The 21071-nt window shown below is 48.4% G+C and overlaps 3 protein-coding genes and 1 non-coding gene across 4 annotated transcripts; all 4 read left to right on the forward strand.

Annotated features, from left to right (window-relative positions):
• The first annotated feature begins 12330 nt into the window (after positions 1-12330).
• Positions 12331-12403, forward strand: TRNAV-UAC (transfer RNA valine (anticodon UAC)). The gene has a single exon. It is a non-coding gene; the product is annotated as a tRNA-Val (tRNA).
• Positions 12404-12445: 42 nt separating this feature from the next.
• Positions 12446-12954, forward strand: LOC125526466 (uncharacterized). The gene has a single exon (XM_048691161.2). It carries the CDS (start codon positions 12557-12559, stop codon positions 12821-12823), a length of 267 nt encoding a protein of 88 aa, XP_048547118.1. The 5' UTR covers positions 12446-12556; the 3' UTR covers positions 12824-12954.
• A 258-nt stretch (positions 12955-13212) lies between these two features.
• On the forward strand, positions 13213-16886 carry LOC125526455 (nuclear transcription factor Y subunit C-3-like). The gene has a single exon (XM_048691158.2). The coding sequence runs from the start codon at positions 15913-15915 to the stop codon at positions 16318-16320; it is 408 nt and encodes a 135-aa protein (XP_048547115.1). The 5' UTR covers positions 13213-15912; the 3' UTR covers positions 16321-16886.
• A 1739-nt stretch (positions 16887-18625) lies between these two features.
• Positions 18626-20781, forward strand: LOC147992300 (pentatricopeptide repeat-containing protein At3g29230-like). The gene has a single exon (XM_087529182.1). The coding sequence runs from the start codon at positions 18663-18665 to the stop codon at positions 20319-20321; it is 1659 nt and encodes a 552-aa protein (XP_087385308.1). The 5' UTR covers positions 18626-18662; the 3' UTR covers positions 20322-20781.
• Positions 20782-21071: the final 290 nt, after the last annotated feature.

Genomic DNA, 21071 nt, shown 5'->3' on the forward strand with positions numbered 1-21071 from the left:
GTGGCTTTCGCCTATCAAGAGGCATGGTATTGGTTCGGACGCGACCAATCCTCCAAGTGATATAACACGATGCTTTTAGCAAAGCGAACTCAAGGGGTAAACCGGAGGCCGTTTTAGAGCAACTCCGTGTAACCTCACATGATGTAAAAGAACAGATACCCCGCTTTAGCTGAGGTTCCGGTTTATTATACTTAATCATAATATATACATTGTATGTACATAAGTATAGCCAATGGCTCAGGTATAGTAAGGCCGAAGATGAGCTATATTCCACGGCCTGTTAATCTCTTCCTCTGATGTACGTGAGTCCTTATGCTCTCGAATATCGATCAGATAGTACGACCCGTTGTGTAGATTCTTGCTGACCACGAAAGGCCCCTCCCAAGGTGGGGATAGCTTATGCATATCGGTCTGATCTTGGATGAGCCGAAGCACCAAATCTCCTTCCTGGAAGGCTCTGGTTCTGACTCGGCGACTGTGATAACGACGAAGATCCTGCTGGTAAATCGCCGACCGGGCGGCTGCGATGTCACGCTCTTCATCCAACCGATCCAAAGCATCTTGCCGTGTTGTCTCGTTGTCCGCTTCAACATAAGCCGTGACACGAGGTGAGTCATGACGGATATCGCTGGGGAGAACCGCCTCCGCTCCATAAACCATGAAGAACGGTGTGTATCATGTTGATCTGTTGGGTGTTGTATTGATGCTCCATAACACAGATGGTAATTCTTCTACCCAACAACCCGGCATTCTCTGCAAAGGAACCATGAGCCGGGGCTTGATGCCTCTCAAGATCTCTTGATTAGCTCTTTCTGCTTGACCATTGGACTGTGGATGTGCCACTGATGAAACGTTGAGCCGAATGTGCTCCTGTTCGCAGAACTCCTTCATAGCACCTTTGGATAAATTGTACCATTATCTGTGATAATACTGTGCGGAAAGCCAAACCAGAAAATCACCTTTTTGATGAACTAAACCGTTGTGGCCGCATCACACTTGCTAACAGGTTCTGCCTCCACCCACTTTGTAAACTTGTCCACCGCCACCAGGAGGTGGGTCTTCTTATCTTTGGACCTTTTGAAAGGCCTAACCATATCCAGCCCCCAAGTCGCAAACGGCCAAGTAATTGGAATCATCCTCAATTCTTGAGCCGGTACATGAGCACGTCTTGAAAACCTTTGGAAACCATCACATCGTCTGACTAGATCCTTCGCATCAGCATGAGCAGTTAACCAATAGAAACCATGGCGAAACGCTTTAGCCACCAGAGACTTTGAACCAGCGTGGTGACCACAATCTCCTTCGTGGATCTCCCGAAAAATTTCACGGCCTTCTTCAGGAGACATGCAACGTTGAAAAGCTCCTGATACACTACAATGATGTAACTCACCGTTGATGACAGCCATGGACTTGGATCGCCGGATTATCTGCCGGGCCAGAATCTCATTTTCTGGCAACTCGCCCCGGTTCTTGTACATCAGATAAGGAAGCGTCCAATCCGGAATAACATGAAGCACTGCCACCAATTAAGCCTCCGGATCAGGAATGGCCAAATCCTCTTCACCAGGGATCTTCACCGATGGGTTGTGCAGTACATCCAGAAAAACATTAGGTGGGACCGGTTTGCGCTGAGAGCCCAGCCGGCTTAAAGCGTCCGCCGCTTCATTTTTCCGCCGGTCCACGTGGTCCACCTGATAGCCTCTGAAATAACCTGCAACAATATCCACCTCACGACGATATGCTGCCATGAGTGGGTCCTTGGAGTCCCAAGTGCCAGACACTTGCTGAGCCACAAGGTCCGAATCACCGAAGCACTTAACTCGACTTAGATTCATCTCCTTAGCCATCCGAAGACCATGGAGCAAGGCTTCATACTCAGCTGCATTGTTAGTACAAGGGAACATTAAACGGAGAACATAACAAAACTTATCACCTCGTGGGGAAGTTAATACGACTCCAGCCCCCGAGCCTTCCAACTGCCTGGATCCATCAAAATGGATGGTCCAATACGTATGATCCGGCTTTTCTTCAGGTGCTTGCATTTCCGTCCAATCATTGATGAAATCAACAAGTGCTTGAGACTTAATCGCTGTCCGAGGCACATATTTCAAACCGTACGGCCCCAGCTCTATGGCCCACTTTGCAATCCGGCCAGTTGCTTCCCGGTTCTGGATGATATCTCCCAAAGGAGCAAAACTTACCATCGTAATTGGGTGCCCTTGGAAGTATTTCTTAAGCTTCCGGCTTGCCATAAAAACTCCGTACACCAGCTTCTGCCAATGCAGATACCTTTGCTTGGACTCAATGAGTACCTCGCTGATATAATAGACCGGAGGTTGAACCGGATGCTCCTTACCTGCCTCCTTTCGTTCCACCACAATAGCCACGCTGACCGCACGAGCATTAGCAGCAACATATAGCAGTAACGTCTCCTTGTCAATGGGAGCGGCGAGCACAGGTGGATTGGCCAATTGCCGCTTTAAGTCCTCAAATGCTTCATCAGTAGCAGAACTCCAGATGAACTGATCCGTCTTCTTCAGCATCTGATACAAAGGGATCGCCTTCTCACCCAGGCGGCTGATAAACCGGCTTAATGCGGCAATCTGGCCTGCCAGGCATTGAACATCATTGATACACTTCGGTTTAGCTAGGGAGGTGATGGCTGTGATCTTCTCCGGATTAGCCTCAATTCCCCTGTTTTAGCCTCAATTCCCCTGTTGGACACCAGAAAACCCAATAACTTGCCCGCCGGTACACCAAAGACACACTTGTCCGGATTAAGCATCATCTTGTACGTCCTTAGGTTATCAAAGGTTTCCTTCAAATCATCAACCAGAGTCTCCTTCTTCCTGGATTTAACCACGATATCATCCACGTAAGCATGTACATTACGGCCAATCTGCTTGTGAAGACAATTTTGTACACACCGTTGATAAGTTGCCTGGGCACTTTTGAGCCCAAAGGGCATAGACACATAGCAGAAGGCTCCAAAGGGAGTTATGAATGCCGTCTTCTCCTGGTCCTTAACTGCCATTTTGATCTGATGATAGCCAGAATATGCATCCAAAAAACTTAAACGCTCACAACCCGCCGTAGCATCAATGATTTGATTAATACGGGGGAGGGCAAACGGATCTGCTGGACAAGCTTTATTAAGATCTGTGTAATCCACACACATACGCCAGGTGCCGTTTTTCTTAAGGACTAGCACCGGATTGGCAAGCCACTCAGGGTGAAAAACTTCAACAATAAAACCAGCTGCTAAGAGCCTGGCTACCTCTTCCCCAATCGCCTTGCGTCTTTCTTCGTTAAACCGGCGGAGGAACTGTTTCACCGGTTTGTATTTAGGATCCACATTAAGTGTGTGCTCAGCGAGTTGCCTCGGTACACCTGGCATGTCAGAGGGCTTCCATGTGAAAATGTCCCGATTCTCACGGATGAACTCGATGAGTGCGCTTTCCTATTTCGGATCCAAGTTGGCACTAATGCTGAACTGCTTGGACGAATCGCCAGGCACGAAGTCAACAAACTTAGTTTCTGCTGCCGATTTGAACTTCAGGGCCGGATCATGCTTCGTAGTTGGCTTCTTCAATGGAGTCATGTCCGCCGGATCAACATTGTCTTTATAGTACTTTAACTCCTCGGTGGCACAAACCGACTCTGCATAAGCCGCATCTCCTTCCTCGCATTCCAAAGCGATCTTGCGGCTTCCGTGAACCGTTATTGTCCCCTTGTGACCCAGCATTTTGAGCTGCAAATACACATAACAGGGCCGAGCCATAAACTTGGCGTATGCTGGACGCCCAAACAGGGCATGATGTGGACTTTGGATTTTCACCACTTCAAACGTTAATGTCTCCGATCTGGAATCATGATCATCCCCAAAGGCCACTTCAAGAGCTATCTTACCAACGGGATATGCTGATCTGCCAGGCACTACACCGTGGAATACTGTATTGGACGGTTTGAGATTCTTATCTGTAAGTCCCATACGACGGAAGGTCTCATAGTATAGGATGTTAATGCTGCTCCCTCCATCCATGAGCACCTTGGTGAACTTATAACCTCCCACTTGAGGCGCCACCACCAGAGCCAACTGACCCGGATTATCGACCTGGAGTGGGTGATCCTCTCTGCTCCACATGATTGGCTATTCAGACCAACGTAGATAACGGGGTGTGGCCGGTTCAATAGAGTTGACTGCCCGCCTCTGAACCTTCCGGTCTCGCTTGTCCAAGCTAGTGGTAAAGACATGGTACTGCCCATTACTCAACTGCTTTGGGTTGCTTTGGTAACCTGACTGTTTCTGCTGTTGGTTGTAACCACCCTGGTTGTTCTGACTATTTTGACCATTATGCCCGCCCGGATTACCATTAAATCTTGAACCGGAACTTACTCCACCGTAACCTGGCCCGGATCCTGAGCCGTCGCCAGATCTGTGATCATACCGGAAATTATTAGAATTCTTGAACTCCTGCATAATAAAACAATCCTTCCAAAGGTGGTTTGCTGGCTCCTCCTTCATCCCATGTTTTGGACAGGGCTGGTTTAGCAAATAGTTCAGGCGGTTTGGGTTGGGGTTGGGCGCTCCACTACGATTTTTCGGCCTGCCCTTGCGCTGCTGGCCATTGTCCTATACGTTGGTATTAGCCACAAAATCCATGTTGCCATCCGCTTTACACTTGCCTCCTCCGCCATTGCCTACCCGGTGATGCTACTGACCTTTGGAGCTGCTGTTCTTCTTCCCCTTCCCTGTCTTGTCATCATCAGACTCGGGATCCTTGGTACTATCAGAATCAGCATATTTTACCAAAGCGGCCATGAGGGTTCCCATGTCGGTGCAATGACGCTTCATCCGTCCCAATTTCAACTTCAGGGGCCCAAACCGGCAGTTGCCTTCTAGGGTTAATACTGTGGTGTCAGCGTTGATGCGGTCTGAGTAGTGCAACACTTGTGAAACCCGGCGCACCCAATGAGTCATTGACTCTCCTTCCTCCTGGACACATGCAGCTAAGTCCACTATCGACATAGGCTGTTTATAGGTATCCTTGAAATTGTTGATAAACCGGGCTCGTAATTGGGCCCACGAGCTGATAGAATTAGCGGGCAAGCTTTTTAGCCAAGTACGGGCCGTTCCTTCAAGCATCATGGTGAAGTATTTCGCACACGCCGTGTCATCCACATCAAGCATCTCCATGGCCATCTCATAGCTCTCTACCCATGTCTCTGGTGGTTGATCCGCCGTATAATTTGGTATCTTGCGCGGGCCTTTGAAATCCTTGGGCAAACGCACGTTGCGTAAAGCGGGGACGAGGCAAGGCACCCCCAAAGAACTAGAAGTAACACTAGGCTCAATCGAAATGGTTGGACGAACTGGCATGAGCTGCCAAGCCTGATGCTGTGCGGCTAACTCGGCCTCCCTACGCGCTCGGGCCCGGTTCACCACTTCCTGGGCGTCATCAGCACTACCCGTCGGGTTGTTGCCACGGGGTGCTCCACGTCGTTCATTACTCGACACTGCTGGTTCATCCATATGTCTGCTATAGCTCCGGCTTGGACGGGGGGTCGAGTGGATTCGGTCGCGGCTGTACGAGTACGCCTCCTGTTGGGCCAAAATTGTCCTCAGAAGTTCCTTGACCCGTCGCGTCTCTACTGCTTGCGGCGAGTCACCTTCAACTGGAATAGCCTCCAGTCGTGCAGCAGCGGCAAAAAGATTGTCCATTGGGTTGGAGTAGTGACCCGGAGGTGTTAAAGCATCCCGAGGTATAACGGTGTTTTGACGAGGCGGGTCCATCTGACGGGGCTGAACCGGCGCACCGGTCCCAGGGGCTACTGCCTGGTTCCCCTCCAGCGGATTGTTGGCTCTTGGTCCTGGAGTGTTGAAAAGGTCCCTGGCCTCGAAAACCAGAGGTAAGCGGGATCGGTGCTTCCTCCTCACGACTTCATGCGACGCGCTCTGGTCCAACATAAGCCTGTAGGCCTGTGCATCTAAAGTGGCCCGCTCTGCGGCCATCCTGGTGTCCTCAGCCGCCAGATCCGTTTTGGCATGGGTGATTTGTTCCTTTACCTTTGCAATCTCCGTGTTGTGAGCGTCCTGATCTGGCGGATTAACTTCTACCATAAGCACAGCCAACGCATCAAACAGTTCTGATAGAACCTAAGCCGGCGGGCGCACAGGGCCTCCTGCCCCGGCAGCCGTTGCCGCTGCTGAACCGGAGATCGCTGCCGCGGCTGTCGAAGAGTGAAGCGCTGCTTGTGTTCCGGTCATAAATATTCCAACCCGGTTAGGCAGATCAGAGGGGTCCGGAATATTGTCACCATCGGAACAGCTCTCAATCCAGCCATCTTGTAGCTGATAAAGAGATTCGGTTTCTCCGGTCGAAGAGGCGTCACCGGAACAAACGGTAGTTGCCCCGCGAAGCTCCGATACATCCTCATAACTCCCTCCATGGATCATTCCCACGAAGGCACGCTTCATGGCCGGTTTAACCCGGGCAGATCGCGCACGCTGAGCCGTCTCGACAAGGTCGGCGCAGATGTCCGGCTCAGGGCCCGGTTCACCGATCTTGCCAATGAAAACGTGAATGCTACCAAAGGGGACCCGGTACCCGTACTCAATTGAGCCGGCCTAGGGGCCCCAGCCTGTGTCGTCGATGTAGAGTTTGCCGCGATGACTTTTAGTCATCCGGCCTACAGCGTAGCCCTTGAGTCCTTCAAAGTGGCCCTCCAAGAACCGGAAACCATCGTGTGATGGCCCCACGGTGGGCGCCAACTGTCGTGGGTTTGTCACGGCAGATGTCCTAGAGAAAGGACTTAGTCGTGGAGCCATCGCGACTGGTTAGCTTGAAGGGGTTAAAGCGGACACAAGGACGCAAGAGAGTTTATACTAGTTCGGCCCCTTCGAGGAAGGTAAAGCCTACGTCTAGTTGTGATGGAATTGATGGGGTTTCGATGACTAGGGAGCAAACAAGCTTCGCCTATGTCTCGAGTTGTCGTCTGTTGTCCTTGAACCGCCGCCGGGTCGTCCCCTTATATACATGGGTGACGCCCGCCGGTTCAGAGAGTCCCAACACCGGTTCATACTCGTATCCGGGTTGGTCTCTCCTTGTTCCTAACTTATATTACAAGTATATGCACAAAGCTGATGTACGGCTACAGGTTGTAAACAGACTACGGGCCCTGGGCCTTTATCTGCCTCTTTGGGCTTTAACACCTTTGAACTACTGATGGAGTTAAACCGGCCCAGGTAGGCCGGTTTATGCCCAGCAGTAATATCCCCAACAATATGGGTAGCACAAGAGTAGATCTACCACGAGATCAGAGAGGCTAAACCCTAGAAGCTAGCCTATGGTATGATTGTATGTTATGGTTGTTGTCCTATGGACTAAAACCCTTCGGTTTATATAGACACCGAAGAGGGTTAGGGTTACACAAGGTCGGTTACAAAGGAGGAGATATCCATATCCGTATTGCCTAGCTTGCCTTCCACGCCAAGTAGAGTCCCATCCGGACACGAGACGAAGTCTTCAATCTTGTATCTTCATAGTCTAATAGTCCGGCCAATGGAGATAGTCCGGCTGTCCGGAGACCCCCTAATCCAGGACTCCCTCTGTCTCTAATATTTGCTCCTTTTCCAGACCAGAATTCCAGCTGCCGGCATTCTCCCTCTTTATGTAAACCTTGTAAAATAAGAGAGAATAGCCATAAGTAGTGTGACATAAAGTGAAATAACAGTCCATAATGCAATAAATATTGATATAAAAGCATGATGCAAAATGGACGTATCAGGGAGCCTAACAAAGAATCGGAGATGTCTTGTAGATGTTTGGGGATGATCCATACCCATCGGTAACGACAACCCGGGTCGGGTTCGGGTAAGTTTTCGGACATGCGCGAGGGGTCGATGCACTATGCAAAGAGGGGTTAGGAGAATGAGGTCAAGTGTGTGGTTGGACTGAGAAGAGAGAGGAGGAATGCAACCCGACAACCGTTTCCGGAGACCGGAAACGTCCGACGATAGACCAGCTATAATGCAGCTATATGTTTAATGATTGGGCTATCAAACGAGCTCCGAATGCGACGAAAATTGACAGGCGGTCTATCTACACTATAATAAGACCGCACGCCAACTTTCAACCCATTTTGAGAACATTTTTATGCCACTTATAAAATAATATTTCGGAGGTGCCGCGGGCGCGTGCAAGTGTGTCTGGGCTCAGAACGGACAACGGAAAGAACGAGGAGACCGGGACGGATGCAAGTTTTGAAAACATGATGATGCAATGCACATGATGACATGGCAAGATGCGACACGCAAGCAAAAGACAAGGCAACAACAACGAATAACTGGAAGACACCTGGCGCGTCGGTCTCGGGGCGTCACAACAACCAAACAATCTGATTAAACCCCATCGTTTTCCCCTTAATGATCGTGCCTTGCTACCCTTTCTGTCACTGGGTGCAGACACCACAAGAATGAACCCATCACAAAGCACCTCTCTCGCTGAAGATAAATCAATCTAGTTGGCAAAGCCAAATAGATAGATCAGAGAGAAATACAAAGCTATGACAATCATGCATATTGAAGTTCAGAAAAGAATCTTTCAATGAATAATATGATCATAAACCCACAATTCATTGGATCTCAACAAACACACTGCAAAAGAAGATTACATTGAATAGAACTCCAAGAAGATTGAGGAGAACATTGTATTGAAGATCGGAGAGAAAGCAGAAGCCATTTAGCTACTAGATATTGTTGGAAATATGCCCTAGAGGCAATAATAAAGTGGTTGTTATTATATTTCCTTAATCATGATAAAGGTTTATTATTCATGCTAGAATTGTATTGACCGGAAACTTAAATACATGTGTGGATACATAAACAAATACCGTGTCCCTAGTGAGCCTCTACTAGACTAGCTCATTGATCAAAGATGGTTAAGGTTTCCTAACCATAGACATGAGTTGTGATTTGATAACGGGGTCACATCATTAGTAGAATGATGTGATGGACAAGACCCATCCGTTAGCATAGCATATGATCGTTCAATTTATTGCTACTGCTTTCTTAATGTCAAATACATATTCCTTCGACCATGAGATCATGCAACTCCCGGATACCGGAGGAATACCTTGTGTGCTATCAAACATCACTTCATAACTGGTTGATCATAAAGGTGCTCTACAGGTATCTCCGAACGTGTTTGTTGAGTTGGCATGAATCAAGATTGGGATTTTTCACTCTGTATGACAGAGAGGTATCTCAGGGCCCTCTCGGTAATACAACATCACAAGAAGCTTGCAAGCAAAGTGACTAAGGAGTTAGTTACAAGATGATGTATTACGGAATGAGTAAAGAGACTTGCCGATAACGGGATTGAACTAGGTATAGAGATACCGACGATCGACTCTCGGGCAAGTAACATACCAATAGACAAAGGGAACTACATATGTCGTCATAAAGGTTCGACCGATAAAGATCTTCGTAGAATATGTAGGAACCAATATGGGCATCCAAGTCCTGCTATTGGTTATTGATCGGAGAAGTGTCTTGGTCATGTCTACATCATTCTCGAACCTGTAGGGTCCGCATGCTTAACGTTCATTGACGATATAGTACTATATGAGTTATGTGAGTTGGTGATTGAATGTTGTTCAAAGCCCCGGATGAGATCACGGACATGACAATGAGCTCTGGAATGGTCTGGAGGTAACGATTGATATATAGGATGAAGGTATTCACGACGGGCAGCAAGGTTGATGTAGAAGCCCTCCGTGATCGAATCCCCCTCCGGCAGAGTGCCAGAAAAGGCCCCAAGATGGGATCTCACGAGAACAGAAGCTTGGGGCAGCGGAAAAGTATTTTTGGTGTGCCCTCTGGTATACAGGGAATATTTGGGTATTTATGGACTTGATATTAGGGTTAGAGGTGCCACGGTGGGCCCACAAGCTCATAGGGCACCCCCTAGGGTGCGCCTGGTGAGCTTGTGGCTCATCCGTGGCTCTTCTGGCCTCCTCCCGAAGCTTCCCAGGTGTCTTCTGGCCCAAGAAAAATCGTCAAAAAGTTTCATTCCTTTGGACTTCGTTTGGTATCGATTTTCTGTAAAAGACAAAAACAAGGAAAAAACAACAACTGACACTGGGCACTAGGTTAATAGGTTAGTCCCAAAAATAATATAAAATAGTATAATAGTGCATATAAAACATCAAGATGGATAATATAATAGCATGAAACAATAAAAAAATTATAGATACGTTGAAGACGTATCAAAGGGTTACTAAAATAATAATGATTGCCCATGTGTGTTTATTAAGAAATCTAAAAATGGATTTTGTATTATTTCGGTGTATGTGGATGACCTAAATATCATTGGGACTACACAATAAATACATGAGGCAAGTAATCATCTTAAAACGGAGTATGGGGTCAAAGATCTACGTAAGACTAAATTTTATTTAGGCTTACAACTTGAACATCTCCCTTTGAGAATTGTCTGCTTATATCCAAAAGATTCTTGAGAAATTTCATATGGATAAAGCATGTCCATCGAAAACATAAATGGTAAAGGCCCATTAGACCTAAGGGTGATGATGAAGAGGTATTATGACTTGAGTTTCCTTACCTCAGTGCTATTGGAGCAGTAATGTATCTAGCGAACTGCACCAGGCCTGGTATATTGTTTGCAGTAAATTTATTGGCTAGATTCAGTGCATCACCAACGAAGAGGCATTGGGTTGGTGTGAAGAACATTTTTAGATATCTTCAAGGCACCAAAGATCTTGGTTTGTTCAATGAGAAAAAAATCAGGATAAGACCATGGTGGCATATTTTGATGTTGGATACTTGTCTGATCCCCATAATGACAGATCATAATCTGGTTTTGTCTTCTTGAGTGGAGGTACAACCATAGTAAAATGAAATCAAAAATATTCCGAGATGGCAAATATTCGGAGATGACTATGAAAACATGTCTCGGGATCCTCGAACTGAAAGCGAGATTGAGAGGGATCAAGAATCCTGATTCTCGATATTTGGAATGGATCCAATTCTATTGAGTCTGACTCATAGTGATCATTTCTCTTTAGCAAAGAATGACCTTGGTTATCAAAGGATTGAACAACCGAGATCCATTTACTTATGATACCTAGTTGGCATTGATAACAAGGATCTAATGACAAAACAAACTCTGGTGGCTACGCCCACGAATCATTCTGAAATTACTGCTTTGTTTGAAGCATCACATGAATGTGTATGGCTTCGCAAAATGATTAATTTTATTGAAAATTCAAGTGGGATTGGATCATTGGAATCACCCGCCATTATCTATGAAGATAATTATGCATGTATTACACATATGCAAACAGGTTATATAAAGAATAATATCACAAAGCATATTTCTCCTAAATTATTTGATCCCCATGAGTTACAGCAAAGTATGGAGATAAATATTTTGCAAAAGAAGTCATGTAATAATCATGTTGATTTGTTTACAAAGTCATTATCAAGTTCTTTATTTGAGAAGTATATCAATGAAATTGGTATGAAACGACTTCGAGATTTGCAAAGTTCAGGGGTAGTGTATCCTTGAATGATAGTATGTCTATGATCCTTGGATCTTTGATGTGGCACTCTTTTCATTTATAAGTTTTTCCTGAATGGTTCCTTATGGAAGGTTTTAATGAGGCAATAGTAATGTAGGCATTGTGATATGTCATTTTCTCCTTATTTTTTCAATGGGTTTTTCAAATGAGTTCTTGATGGCATATTGTACATATCTCCTCATATTTTTCCTACATGATTTTTGGAGGAGGCTACTCAAGATGTTGATGATGATGTTTATAAGAATAATTGAAGCGGAGATTAGGGAGAATGTTAGGATTAATTAATTAGTTTAATTAAAGAAAACCCCTGCTTAGGAAAACCAACATACGGTTTCTCTCCCGACGGACCGCGTCCTAATATAACAGACGCGTCCTTCTAATCCCATCTCTTGTAATGATCGCATATGTGCGGCGCGTCCCTTCCGGGGACATAAATCTGTACATCATCACAATCAATCAATATTGATTGTTACTATTCACTACTGTTTCTTTAAAATAACAAATGGCTATACCCCGCAAAAAAATTAACAAATGGCTATAACTTATAGCCAAACAACAGCGTAACTTTGAATACGTACTACTTATATTCGCAAAAAAAGAAAAGAATACGGACCACTTGACTTGACAGAACTGCAAACCTTTAAACGGTTGGCCACTGATCTTAGGCGTGGCGAAAGATCACGCTGATTAGAAATAAAATGCTTAGATTTCGTTTCTATACCAGAAGCTGCTGTGGTGTAGTGGTTATCACGTCAGTCTTACACACTGAAGGTCTCCGGTTCGATCCCGGGCAGCAGCACCTTTTTTCTATTAATCTTTTTCATCTTTTCGGCATGCCAACCCTTCAAGAGAAACTGCTGGTTCAGCTGCAGCGTCACGGTACGCTGGAACCTTCAGGAAAACACTAGCGAACCTTCAGGCACATCGTCGCGTCAACCCGAGAGAGGCAGAGATGAGGGGCGGCGGGCGGGCGCGGCAGAACGCGATCCGGTCGGGCATCGTGGTGCTGGGCGCCGCGGCCTTCGCCTACCTCTCCTACCGCGTCGGATTCAAGCCCTACCTCGACCGCGCCCAGGAGGCCATGGACTCCCAAATCCACAGCTCCGACCACGCCGCAGCCGCAGCCGCCGCCGCCTCCTGGGAGGACCAGCCCGGTCACCCGGAGGGCGACGGCGGCCTCGCGCCGTCCAGGGACCCGGCCACCGTGCTCCGCGACTGACTCGCCCCGCCGTCAGGGGGCTTCCGCGGCAGCTTGGCTCGTTGTGGCATTTCGCCGAACGCTTTGTAAGCGGATAATGAAGGTACTGGAACTGAACTGTTTTGGCACTGGAATGAATTTCCTTGCTGTTATTGCTGGTATGGTCTCAAATAAGTTAATCCATGCATGATTCTGTCATCATACAATTAGTTCACTGAAAACTCACCTGCGCTGCTCACCTGATGTGAAGATGCTGAAACTGTGATTGGTGGCTGTAGTTGACCAGGCAGTTTTCAGATTAATTGGCTTTGCAAATTGTAGGACCAGGAAGCAGAACATCTTCTAGATTCCAGCGACATTGTTGCAGATCTGTGTGATCCTAATGGGAAATCTCGTTTGCCCCATGTTCTTGCGCCGACTTACTCACGGTAGCGATTAATCCCCTATCGTTGCAATTTGAGTGATGTAGAGATGTTAGTTCTTCAGGAGCTTGAAGAATGTAGGTCTTGCCCTCATATTTGGAGATAGTTTCCTCTCCTATGTAGGGCGTTGTCTTTCTTAGTGCGACATTTTCTTGCCTGCCAGGCACAGTTGCATCGTCCCATGTAAACGCGGCCTGCCGCTGGACACTCTGTATTATTTCTCCTTTCCTCTAATACATCGGCACGCAAGCCTTTTGCGTGTCCGCAAAAAAAAAAAGGTCTTGCCCTTCGTACCTAGACTTGTTTTGGTCGAGTGCTTTATGCAGGGTCGGCAGATACGGTAGAAATAAAGAAAACATTGGTTCGAGAGCAAACATGCCAAAGGCCAACAGAACTTTGTGATTTCATTTCACTGAATTAGGTACAGAAACAAGGTGAAAGAGAGAAAGGAGTTTGCTTCTTCTCTTATCGGCTCATTTGGTTTCATGGTCTCCCCCGGGGATCCTGACCTTTTTCCGGTGCGTGAAAACCACGTGGAATCTCTGGCCAGGGAGAACCAGCGCCACATTTGGACGACCCGATCCATGGGTCGGCCCAGCCCGAACCCTCCTCTTTTCCCGGGCAGAAGTTCCACGCCTACGCACTCGTGGCGAATCTCCCCGTGCCGTCTCCCTCGCGACGATGCGACTCGCAGCTCGTCCTGGCGAAGCTGCGGCTCCTCTTGCCTGGACCACCAAATGACCATCCAAAACAGGAGAACTCCCCCGTGGAAGCTCATGTGCCGTTGAAATTTCCCTCTCGGGGTTTACTGCCCTGGGTTGTCCTCCCGCAGCCACCAAACAAAGCCTAAAAGGCAAGAAGTTGTCACTGGGTTGGGAGATCATCGGAATATGTTGGTGTCCTATGACCGTTATGTGGTTACGAAGGTAATAAAAAGGAAAACGAGGATATGCAGGGCGAATTGCACAAGGGGAGGCGTTGGAGCATCCGAAGCGACCACGGAAAGGGCTGTTTTGTGATATATTAAAAAAGTGTGAGACAACATTACGAATTTTGAAACTTGGCAGGATGGGGCATCAGGGAGGAGACAAAAGCACGATGATGGCAGCCGGGTAGGAGGATGAGGCCTTCCATAACTTCGACACATTGCAGACACGAATTTGCTTAGGGGGAGGTATAAAATTTGTTGGCATGCAAAGTTGAGGGTGCGAATTTTGATTTTGAAGTTGAGGGACCAAATTAACATGCGCTAGTTGATGAGTTGAGGGACGAAATATGAAATTATTTCTTATACATAATAAAGGATTACATTCTTGGCCAGTCTAGGATAACCGAGATATCCGTGAGTGAATCGAGATCCCAAACTGCACATACTCTTGTCTTTGTAGATGGCCAATTGACATAAATCATGTGCCACCTCATTCAACTATCTCCGAGCATCTTGTGCCTTGAACTTCTTGCGTTGGGCAGATCACTGCCATAATTCAGCCCATCTTGATCTTCAAAATCTACTATTTGTGCCAGTGCCATAACTCAGTAGGAAAATGAACCTGCAACATGTTCTAGACAAAATATCTCCTTTCTAGAGAAAACTTTTCAATGTTTCCAAAGAATAATAATGTCAACATTGTTGATTAAATTTCCCCAAAAAAACATTGTTGATTAAAAATCATTCTACCAGCGCCAATAAATATTTTATCCGTCTAGTTCGAGAAAATTGCTCATGTATCCAAGTTAAAGGTACGCACATCTCGTTTTGTACTCTCAAAACAAGTGCAGAATCGCTAGCTCCCCAAATTTTACAAACTAGCAGAAATTTGCTTCACCTAAAAAAAGGCAAAAAAATTGCTTCACCTAAAAAAAATTGCTTAGAAAATGTTCTGGAAAGTAGAACTGTCGAAAAATGATAAACAAGTAGAAAGTCAACCTATGAGCCCTGATCTGGTGTGTGTTGCCGGTTCTATGCCCGCAGACACGCTAGCTACTATGGCGCCAACTGGCATAGGGTACCGTGTTCATTTGTCCATATTTTGTCAAACTTGCATATGTACTGCATTTGTTTTGTATGCCTTGTAATGCCAATACCGTAACATGCGATACATAATACGTATATACAAGAATACATACGCTACTAGCTAAAACTGCGCTTTACACCGGCGCTTACGCACCGCGAAAAGGACGCCTTCAAAATACGGCCGGGATGCTCCTCGGTGCCATCGCCTCCTTGACCGTGGATACGGAGAGAGACTCTCGCTGTCCGAGCGACAGGTGCGCTCACGCAGCGCAAGCACAAGGCTGCAAGCAACAGCGTCCAACGAGAGCTACGCCCCTCATTTATCTACCCGCGTTCGTACACCATCGCGATCCCAACCACCGTCTCCCATGATTTGTTTACGCGAATCTCTACATGCGCGAAAGATCAATCATACCGGTCTCTGTCGAAACTGCCGGCCCCGGCCACCTCCGGTTGCGGGCCGGCCATGGACAGCAGCCGCCACGACCACGCGCTCCCTTCCTTGTTCGCGGGTCAAACGGCGTGCGTATATAAGATCCCGTCCATGCCCGCGCTCGATTGGAGGTTGCACCGTTCGTTTGTTTGTTATAGAACTCATAGCTACAGATAGCTCCTTGCACGGCGGCGAGAAGATTAGGTAGCTAGCTAGCACCGGGTCGGCGGCGATCTAGAGGATGAGGATTTCGAGGCCGTACTCGGGGGTGTCCAGAAGCGGGGCGACGGCGAGGACGGGGCCGCACGCGCTGCCGCTGGCGCGGATCAAGAAGATCATGAAGCGGTCGGCGGGGGACGGCAGCGGGGGCGACGGCGCCGGGGCCAGGATGATCTCGGGCGAGGCGCCCGTGGTGTTCTCCAGGGCGTGCGAGCTGTTCGTCGCCGAGCTGACGCAGGCCGCCTGGGCCGCCACGCTCGAGGGCCGGCGCCGGACCGTGCACGCCGAGGACGTCGCCGCCGCCGTCAGGGACACCGACCTCTTCGACTTCCTCGTCGACGTCGTCAAGCCCAGGCCAGGTGACGACGGCGTCGGCGACGGAGTCGGCCTCGCGCCGGCCGCCGGTGTCCACGGCGGCGCGCTCGACTAGAAACTTGTCGGTGCAATGCATGCATGCATGCATGCGCGCTCGTCGTGGCTTGTGGAATCAAACTGTGCCGCGATTAATTGCACTAATTCCGTTCATGTTGATTTTACCTGCTCTACTGCTGCCAATACAAGCAGAATGACGCAGCGGTGCAACTAGCACGATTTGATTAACTTGTACTACCGCACACTACACTGGAACTGTATTTCTACATTTGTCGTTCCATTTCTACTGTTGTTAAGGAATATTTGAAGATTTTTCATTGCTACGAAATCAATAGAGAATCTGTCTTTTATACAAAAGGTTTTCGTTGATTACAAGCTATTGGAGAGGTTCATGACATTTTTCTATGATGTAACCAAACGACTTTTTGGTGACAATTTGTGTAATGTCCAAACCCTTACAAACGAAAAGGCAAAGCTATTCTGTCCTTGCATCTCTAGGATCTGGCAAGTCAAACAAGCTGCAACATCAACTAAATAAACATGCTGCAATATGACAAAATTACTAGAATGAGTGCACCCATTTTCTAGAATTTAGTAAACATATATTTGTAAAATTTGAATAATCCCGGAAAAACTCACACACACAAGAAGAAATGGAACAAATACACGACTTTGGGGGCTAAGGTATCACGAAACCACAACTCAAGATTTTAACAAAAACCACAACTCTAAGACTAACCGGTAACAAAAACCCAAAATCTCCGGTTGAACACAACTCTAACGACCAAGCCCCACCAGTCATAGACACAAAGTAGTGAAATGATTTTTAGCCTGAGCTCACATTAGAGTCGGCTTGAGCTAAGTCGACTAGACATGAGCCGAACCGAGCCGAACTCAAAATGGACTTGCATAGATGTTTTATTAATCGGCTGAAGATTTTCCAAATTGATCGTTTAAGATGTTTCGAATTACTGTATTTTTAAAGTTTATTGAAATCTTCAAATTTTTGAAGAAAATTTGGCTAAATCCTACATTTTTGCAAATTTAAACTGGCTGAAAATTCCCCATATTCATCATTCAATATGTTTAGAATTACGAGAATGATTTCAGTTTTTCCCAAAAAAGGAATTTTGGCCACATATATAGAAAAATTATGCAAACTTTGAATTTTTAGCCCATTTTATGATTTTGAGATTTCTTCATGCTTTAATTTTATAAGTTAGCTGACGTTGGCTCTGCTAAAACCGACCTCTTTTTCAATAAAATAATATGAGCCCTTTGCGACTTGAATAAAAATGAGAATCATTTTGATTGAAGATATAACATTCTCCTATAAAATGGATACACGAGTTAACATATGTTTAGTAGAAGTCGGCTACTCCATCCATCTAATAATGTGAAACGTTATTACATCCAATATGTGACCTTGGATGTAATAACATCTTGCATTATGAGGCGGAGGGAGTATTATACTATTATTATCCACAATAAATAAATAAACTATGATTTTGAAAATATATATTCCTTTAACATTGAATCTTTGATAGAAACGTTTTCACCTTCTTGGAAATTTATAGGGCTTTTTCATGATGTAACCAAACAACCTTTTTTTGTGTAAAAATTTTGATCTATTCATTTTCAATTATGATAGTACAACAAACACTAAAAATAATAAAAACTACGTCCAGATCCATAGACCATCTAGCGACGACTACAAGCACTGAAGCCGCTATTATCGCCCCTCCCTTGACGGAGCCGGGCAAAATTTGTTGTAGTATAGTCGGAAAGTCGTCGTGCTAAGGTCACATAGGACCAGCGCAATAGAACAGCAATCGCCACCGATGAAGAGTAGCGTAGATCAGAAGAATCCAACCTGAAGACACAAGAACAAAGCTGAACGACGAACAGATCCGAGCAAATCCATCAAAGACGGATCTGCCGGAGACACAACCCCACACGTCCACCGACGATGCTAGAAGCACCACCGAAAACGGGGCCTAAACGTGAAGAACCTTATTCCATCTTCAGGAAGCCGCCGCCGTCTCGTCTTACTCAACAGGATACAAACCCTAATAAAACTCGAAGAAATATCTAAAAACGAAGCCCTTTCACCGTCAAGGGCCGAGATTCACTCCGCTCCCATGGCCCTAAGGCCACCGAAGATGAGCGGACCGACGGCGGCGCCGGCGGGAGGCCAAACAACCTTTGATCCATGACATGGCATGACTCCACAATATCAGTCAGTTCAGAATACGCTTGTCAGTTCAGAATACGCTTGTCAAATGTATTCTCATGGTTTTCAGAAAATATGATCATTTGCGAAAACATATAACGTGAGTCATGATATCTTCTTAGAATGGCCCCAAACAATACAGATTTTCGTGGAAATTGAAAATTTAAATGACATCCTCAAATGCCATGTCAAATTATCAAATCTGCCTAACAAACTACACTCTCACTCTGAGAAAAACTAGTACAGCAAAAATCTTGACGTCGGCGGCGGCAATGAGCCTCCTGGAAGCCCGCCTCTCGTCCGTGGCCAAGAACTGCACCCGCCGGCAGCTCAACCAGATCCATGGCCTCCTCCTCACATCCTCCCTCCACCGCCTCCCGGGCCTGCCCGCCCTCCTCGTCCGCCGCGCCGCCGACGTCGGCGACATGGCCCACGCAGACCTGCTCTTCTCCTCGTTCCTCCGGTCGGGGGCGCCGCCTGACGCCGCCCTCTACAACGCCATGATCCGCGGGCGCTCCTACCACGGCCCCCACGAGCGCGCGCTGGAGCTGTTCGACGAGATGCCGCGCCGGGGCCTGGTGGCTGACGGATTCACCTACCCGTACGTCCTGGACGCGTGCGCGCGGCTCCGGGCGCGGCGGCGCGGCGAGGGCGTCCACGGCCGGGTCCTGAAGGAGGGGCTCGACCACGTGCCGGCCGTCGGGAGCTCGCTGCTCGCATTCTACGTCTCCGTCGGCGGCGGCTCGCTGGGCGACGCGCGGAGGCTGTTCGACGGATTGCGCGTCAGGTCCGTGGGCCTGTCGAACCACATGATAGCGGAGCACGCCAAGGCCGGGGACGTCGGCTCCGCGCGAGAGGTCTTCGACGCGATGCCAGACAGGGACGTCGTGTCGTGGAACACAATGCTCGCCGTGCACGTCAGGTCGGGCGACATCGCGGCAGCCAAGGAGCTCTTCGCGGAGATGCCGGAGAGGGACGTGGTGTCTTGGACAACGATGCTGAGGGCGCTGTCCGTCGCCGGCGACTTCGCCGGCATGAGGAGCCTGTTCAGCCGGATGCCGGAGAGGAACCTGGTGTCCTGGAACTGCGTGCTCTCGAGCTACACCAGGCACGGCAGGTTCTCGCAGGCGCTCCGCCTCTTCCCATGGATGCTGCTCGAAGGCCACACGCCCAACAGCTTCACCGTCGTGTCGCTCCTCTCGGCCTGCGAGCACCTCCGGAAGCTCCGGATGGGCCGGTGGGTGCACGCCAACCTGGTGACGCCGGCGCTGCAGGCCCACGCCGCCGTCGGGACGGCGCTGGTGGAGATGTACGCCATGTGCGGCGACGTAGCCCGCGCGCTCGTCGTCTTCTTCAAGATGCGCGGCAAGGACGTGTTCGCCTGGAACGTGATGATCAGGGGCCTGGCGGTGCACGGGCGGGCCGGCGACGCGCTCAGGCTGTTCGACCTCATGAAGCGGCAGGGCTTCCGGCCCGACCGCTTCACCTTCATGGGCGTGCTGCTGGCGTGCAGCCACGGGGGGCTCGTCGGCGAAGGGCGCAGGGCGTTCGACGCGATGCAGAGGGACCACGGCGTCCGCCCCTCGCCGGAGCACTACGGCTGCCTGGTCGACCTGCTCTGCCGTGGCGGCGATGTCGACGGGGCGGTGAGCGTGGTGCGCGCGATGCCTTGCCGGCCGGACCGGGGGGTCTGGAGGGCGCTGCTCGGCGGGTGCGGCGTTCGGGCTGGCCTCGGGTCGGCCGAGGATGCGGCGACGGCGACGGGTGGCTGGTCGGCGGACGGCGAGCGTGCGCCGTTGAGCGATCTCTTCAAGATAAGCAAGTAGATACGCGAACCAGTAATTCAGACGGCGCTCACTGACTTGTCCGAGCTGGGTGAAGCCTCCTCTATATAACTGTGGTCGAATCCCTCGTTCATCGTCACCTCGATAGCATTGTTCCTCGCCCTCACCTCGCGTGTTGCCATGGCTGTCGACGGCGAGCAGCGCGCCACCGCGGTAAAGAACCCCACCATTGCCTACCGGGTCGCCTCTATATGCGACATGATCGACGAGCATGACGCCACCAAGACGCCTATGAGCGCTAGCCGAGTTGCTGCCATGTACTCCATTGAAAGGTTGGAAGACTTGTGATGCCCATGGAAGTCGGAAGAGGTGGAAAAGGAGACAAATCCTCTAAATTAGCCATGTTGCTCCCACCAACCATGCTCTGCAGATTATTACGGGCTATGTCAGGTTTCATGATTTAGCATAGATTAATGAAAATAAATCTGTTGATTGGGTGTTATGGGTTTAAAGGTTTTCCAGGTATCCTCAGTTCAATTGATTGCACGTGTTGACAATGGAAGAACAAAAAGGCCATCATCATACTCAGCAGTGACATCAAAAGGACTTGTGGATTTGACATGCTTGGTTCTCACAACAACATTAGTGGGCTTCAGCGATCTTCCGTGTTTAGAAGACTTTGTAATGGGGAAGTGTCGCCGTGCAAATACACTGTCAATGGGCACGACTACAATATGGGATACTACCTTGCTGCTGATATCTGTTATCAGTGGGCAACGTTTATGAAGACCA

Source organism: Triticum urartu, chromosome 1A (genome assembly GCF_056163025.1).
Source record: "Triticum urartu cultivar PI428250 chromosome 1A, HENAU_Tu73, whole genome shotgun sequence".
Classification (NCBI taxonomy): domain Eukaryota; kingdom Viridiplantae; phylum Streptophyta; class Magnoliopsida; order Poales; family Poaceae; genus Triticum; species Triticum urartu.

Coding starts and splice junctions, on each gene's coding strand:
- LOC125526466 (XM_048691161.2), top strand. CDS start 12,557: ATGAGGGGCGGCGGGCGGGCGCGGCAGAACGCGATCCGGTCGGGCATC.
- LOC147992300 (XM_087529182.1), top strand. CDS start 18,663: ATGACATCCTCAAATGCCATGTCAAATTATCAAATCTGCCTAACAAAC.
- LOC125526455 (XM_048691158.2), top strand. CDS start 15,913: ATGAGGATTTCGAGGCCGTACTCGGGGGTGTCCAGAAGCGGGGCGACG.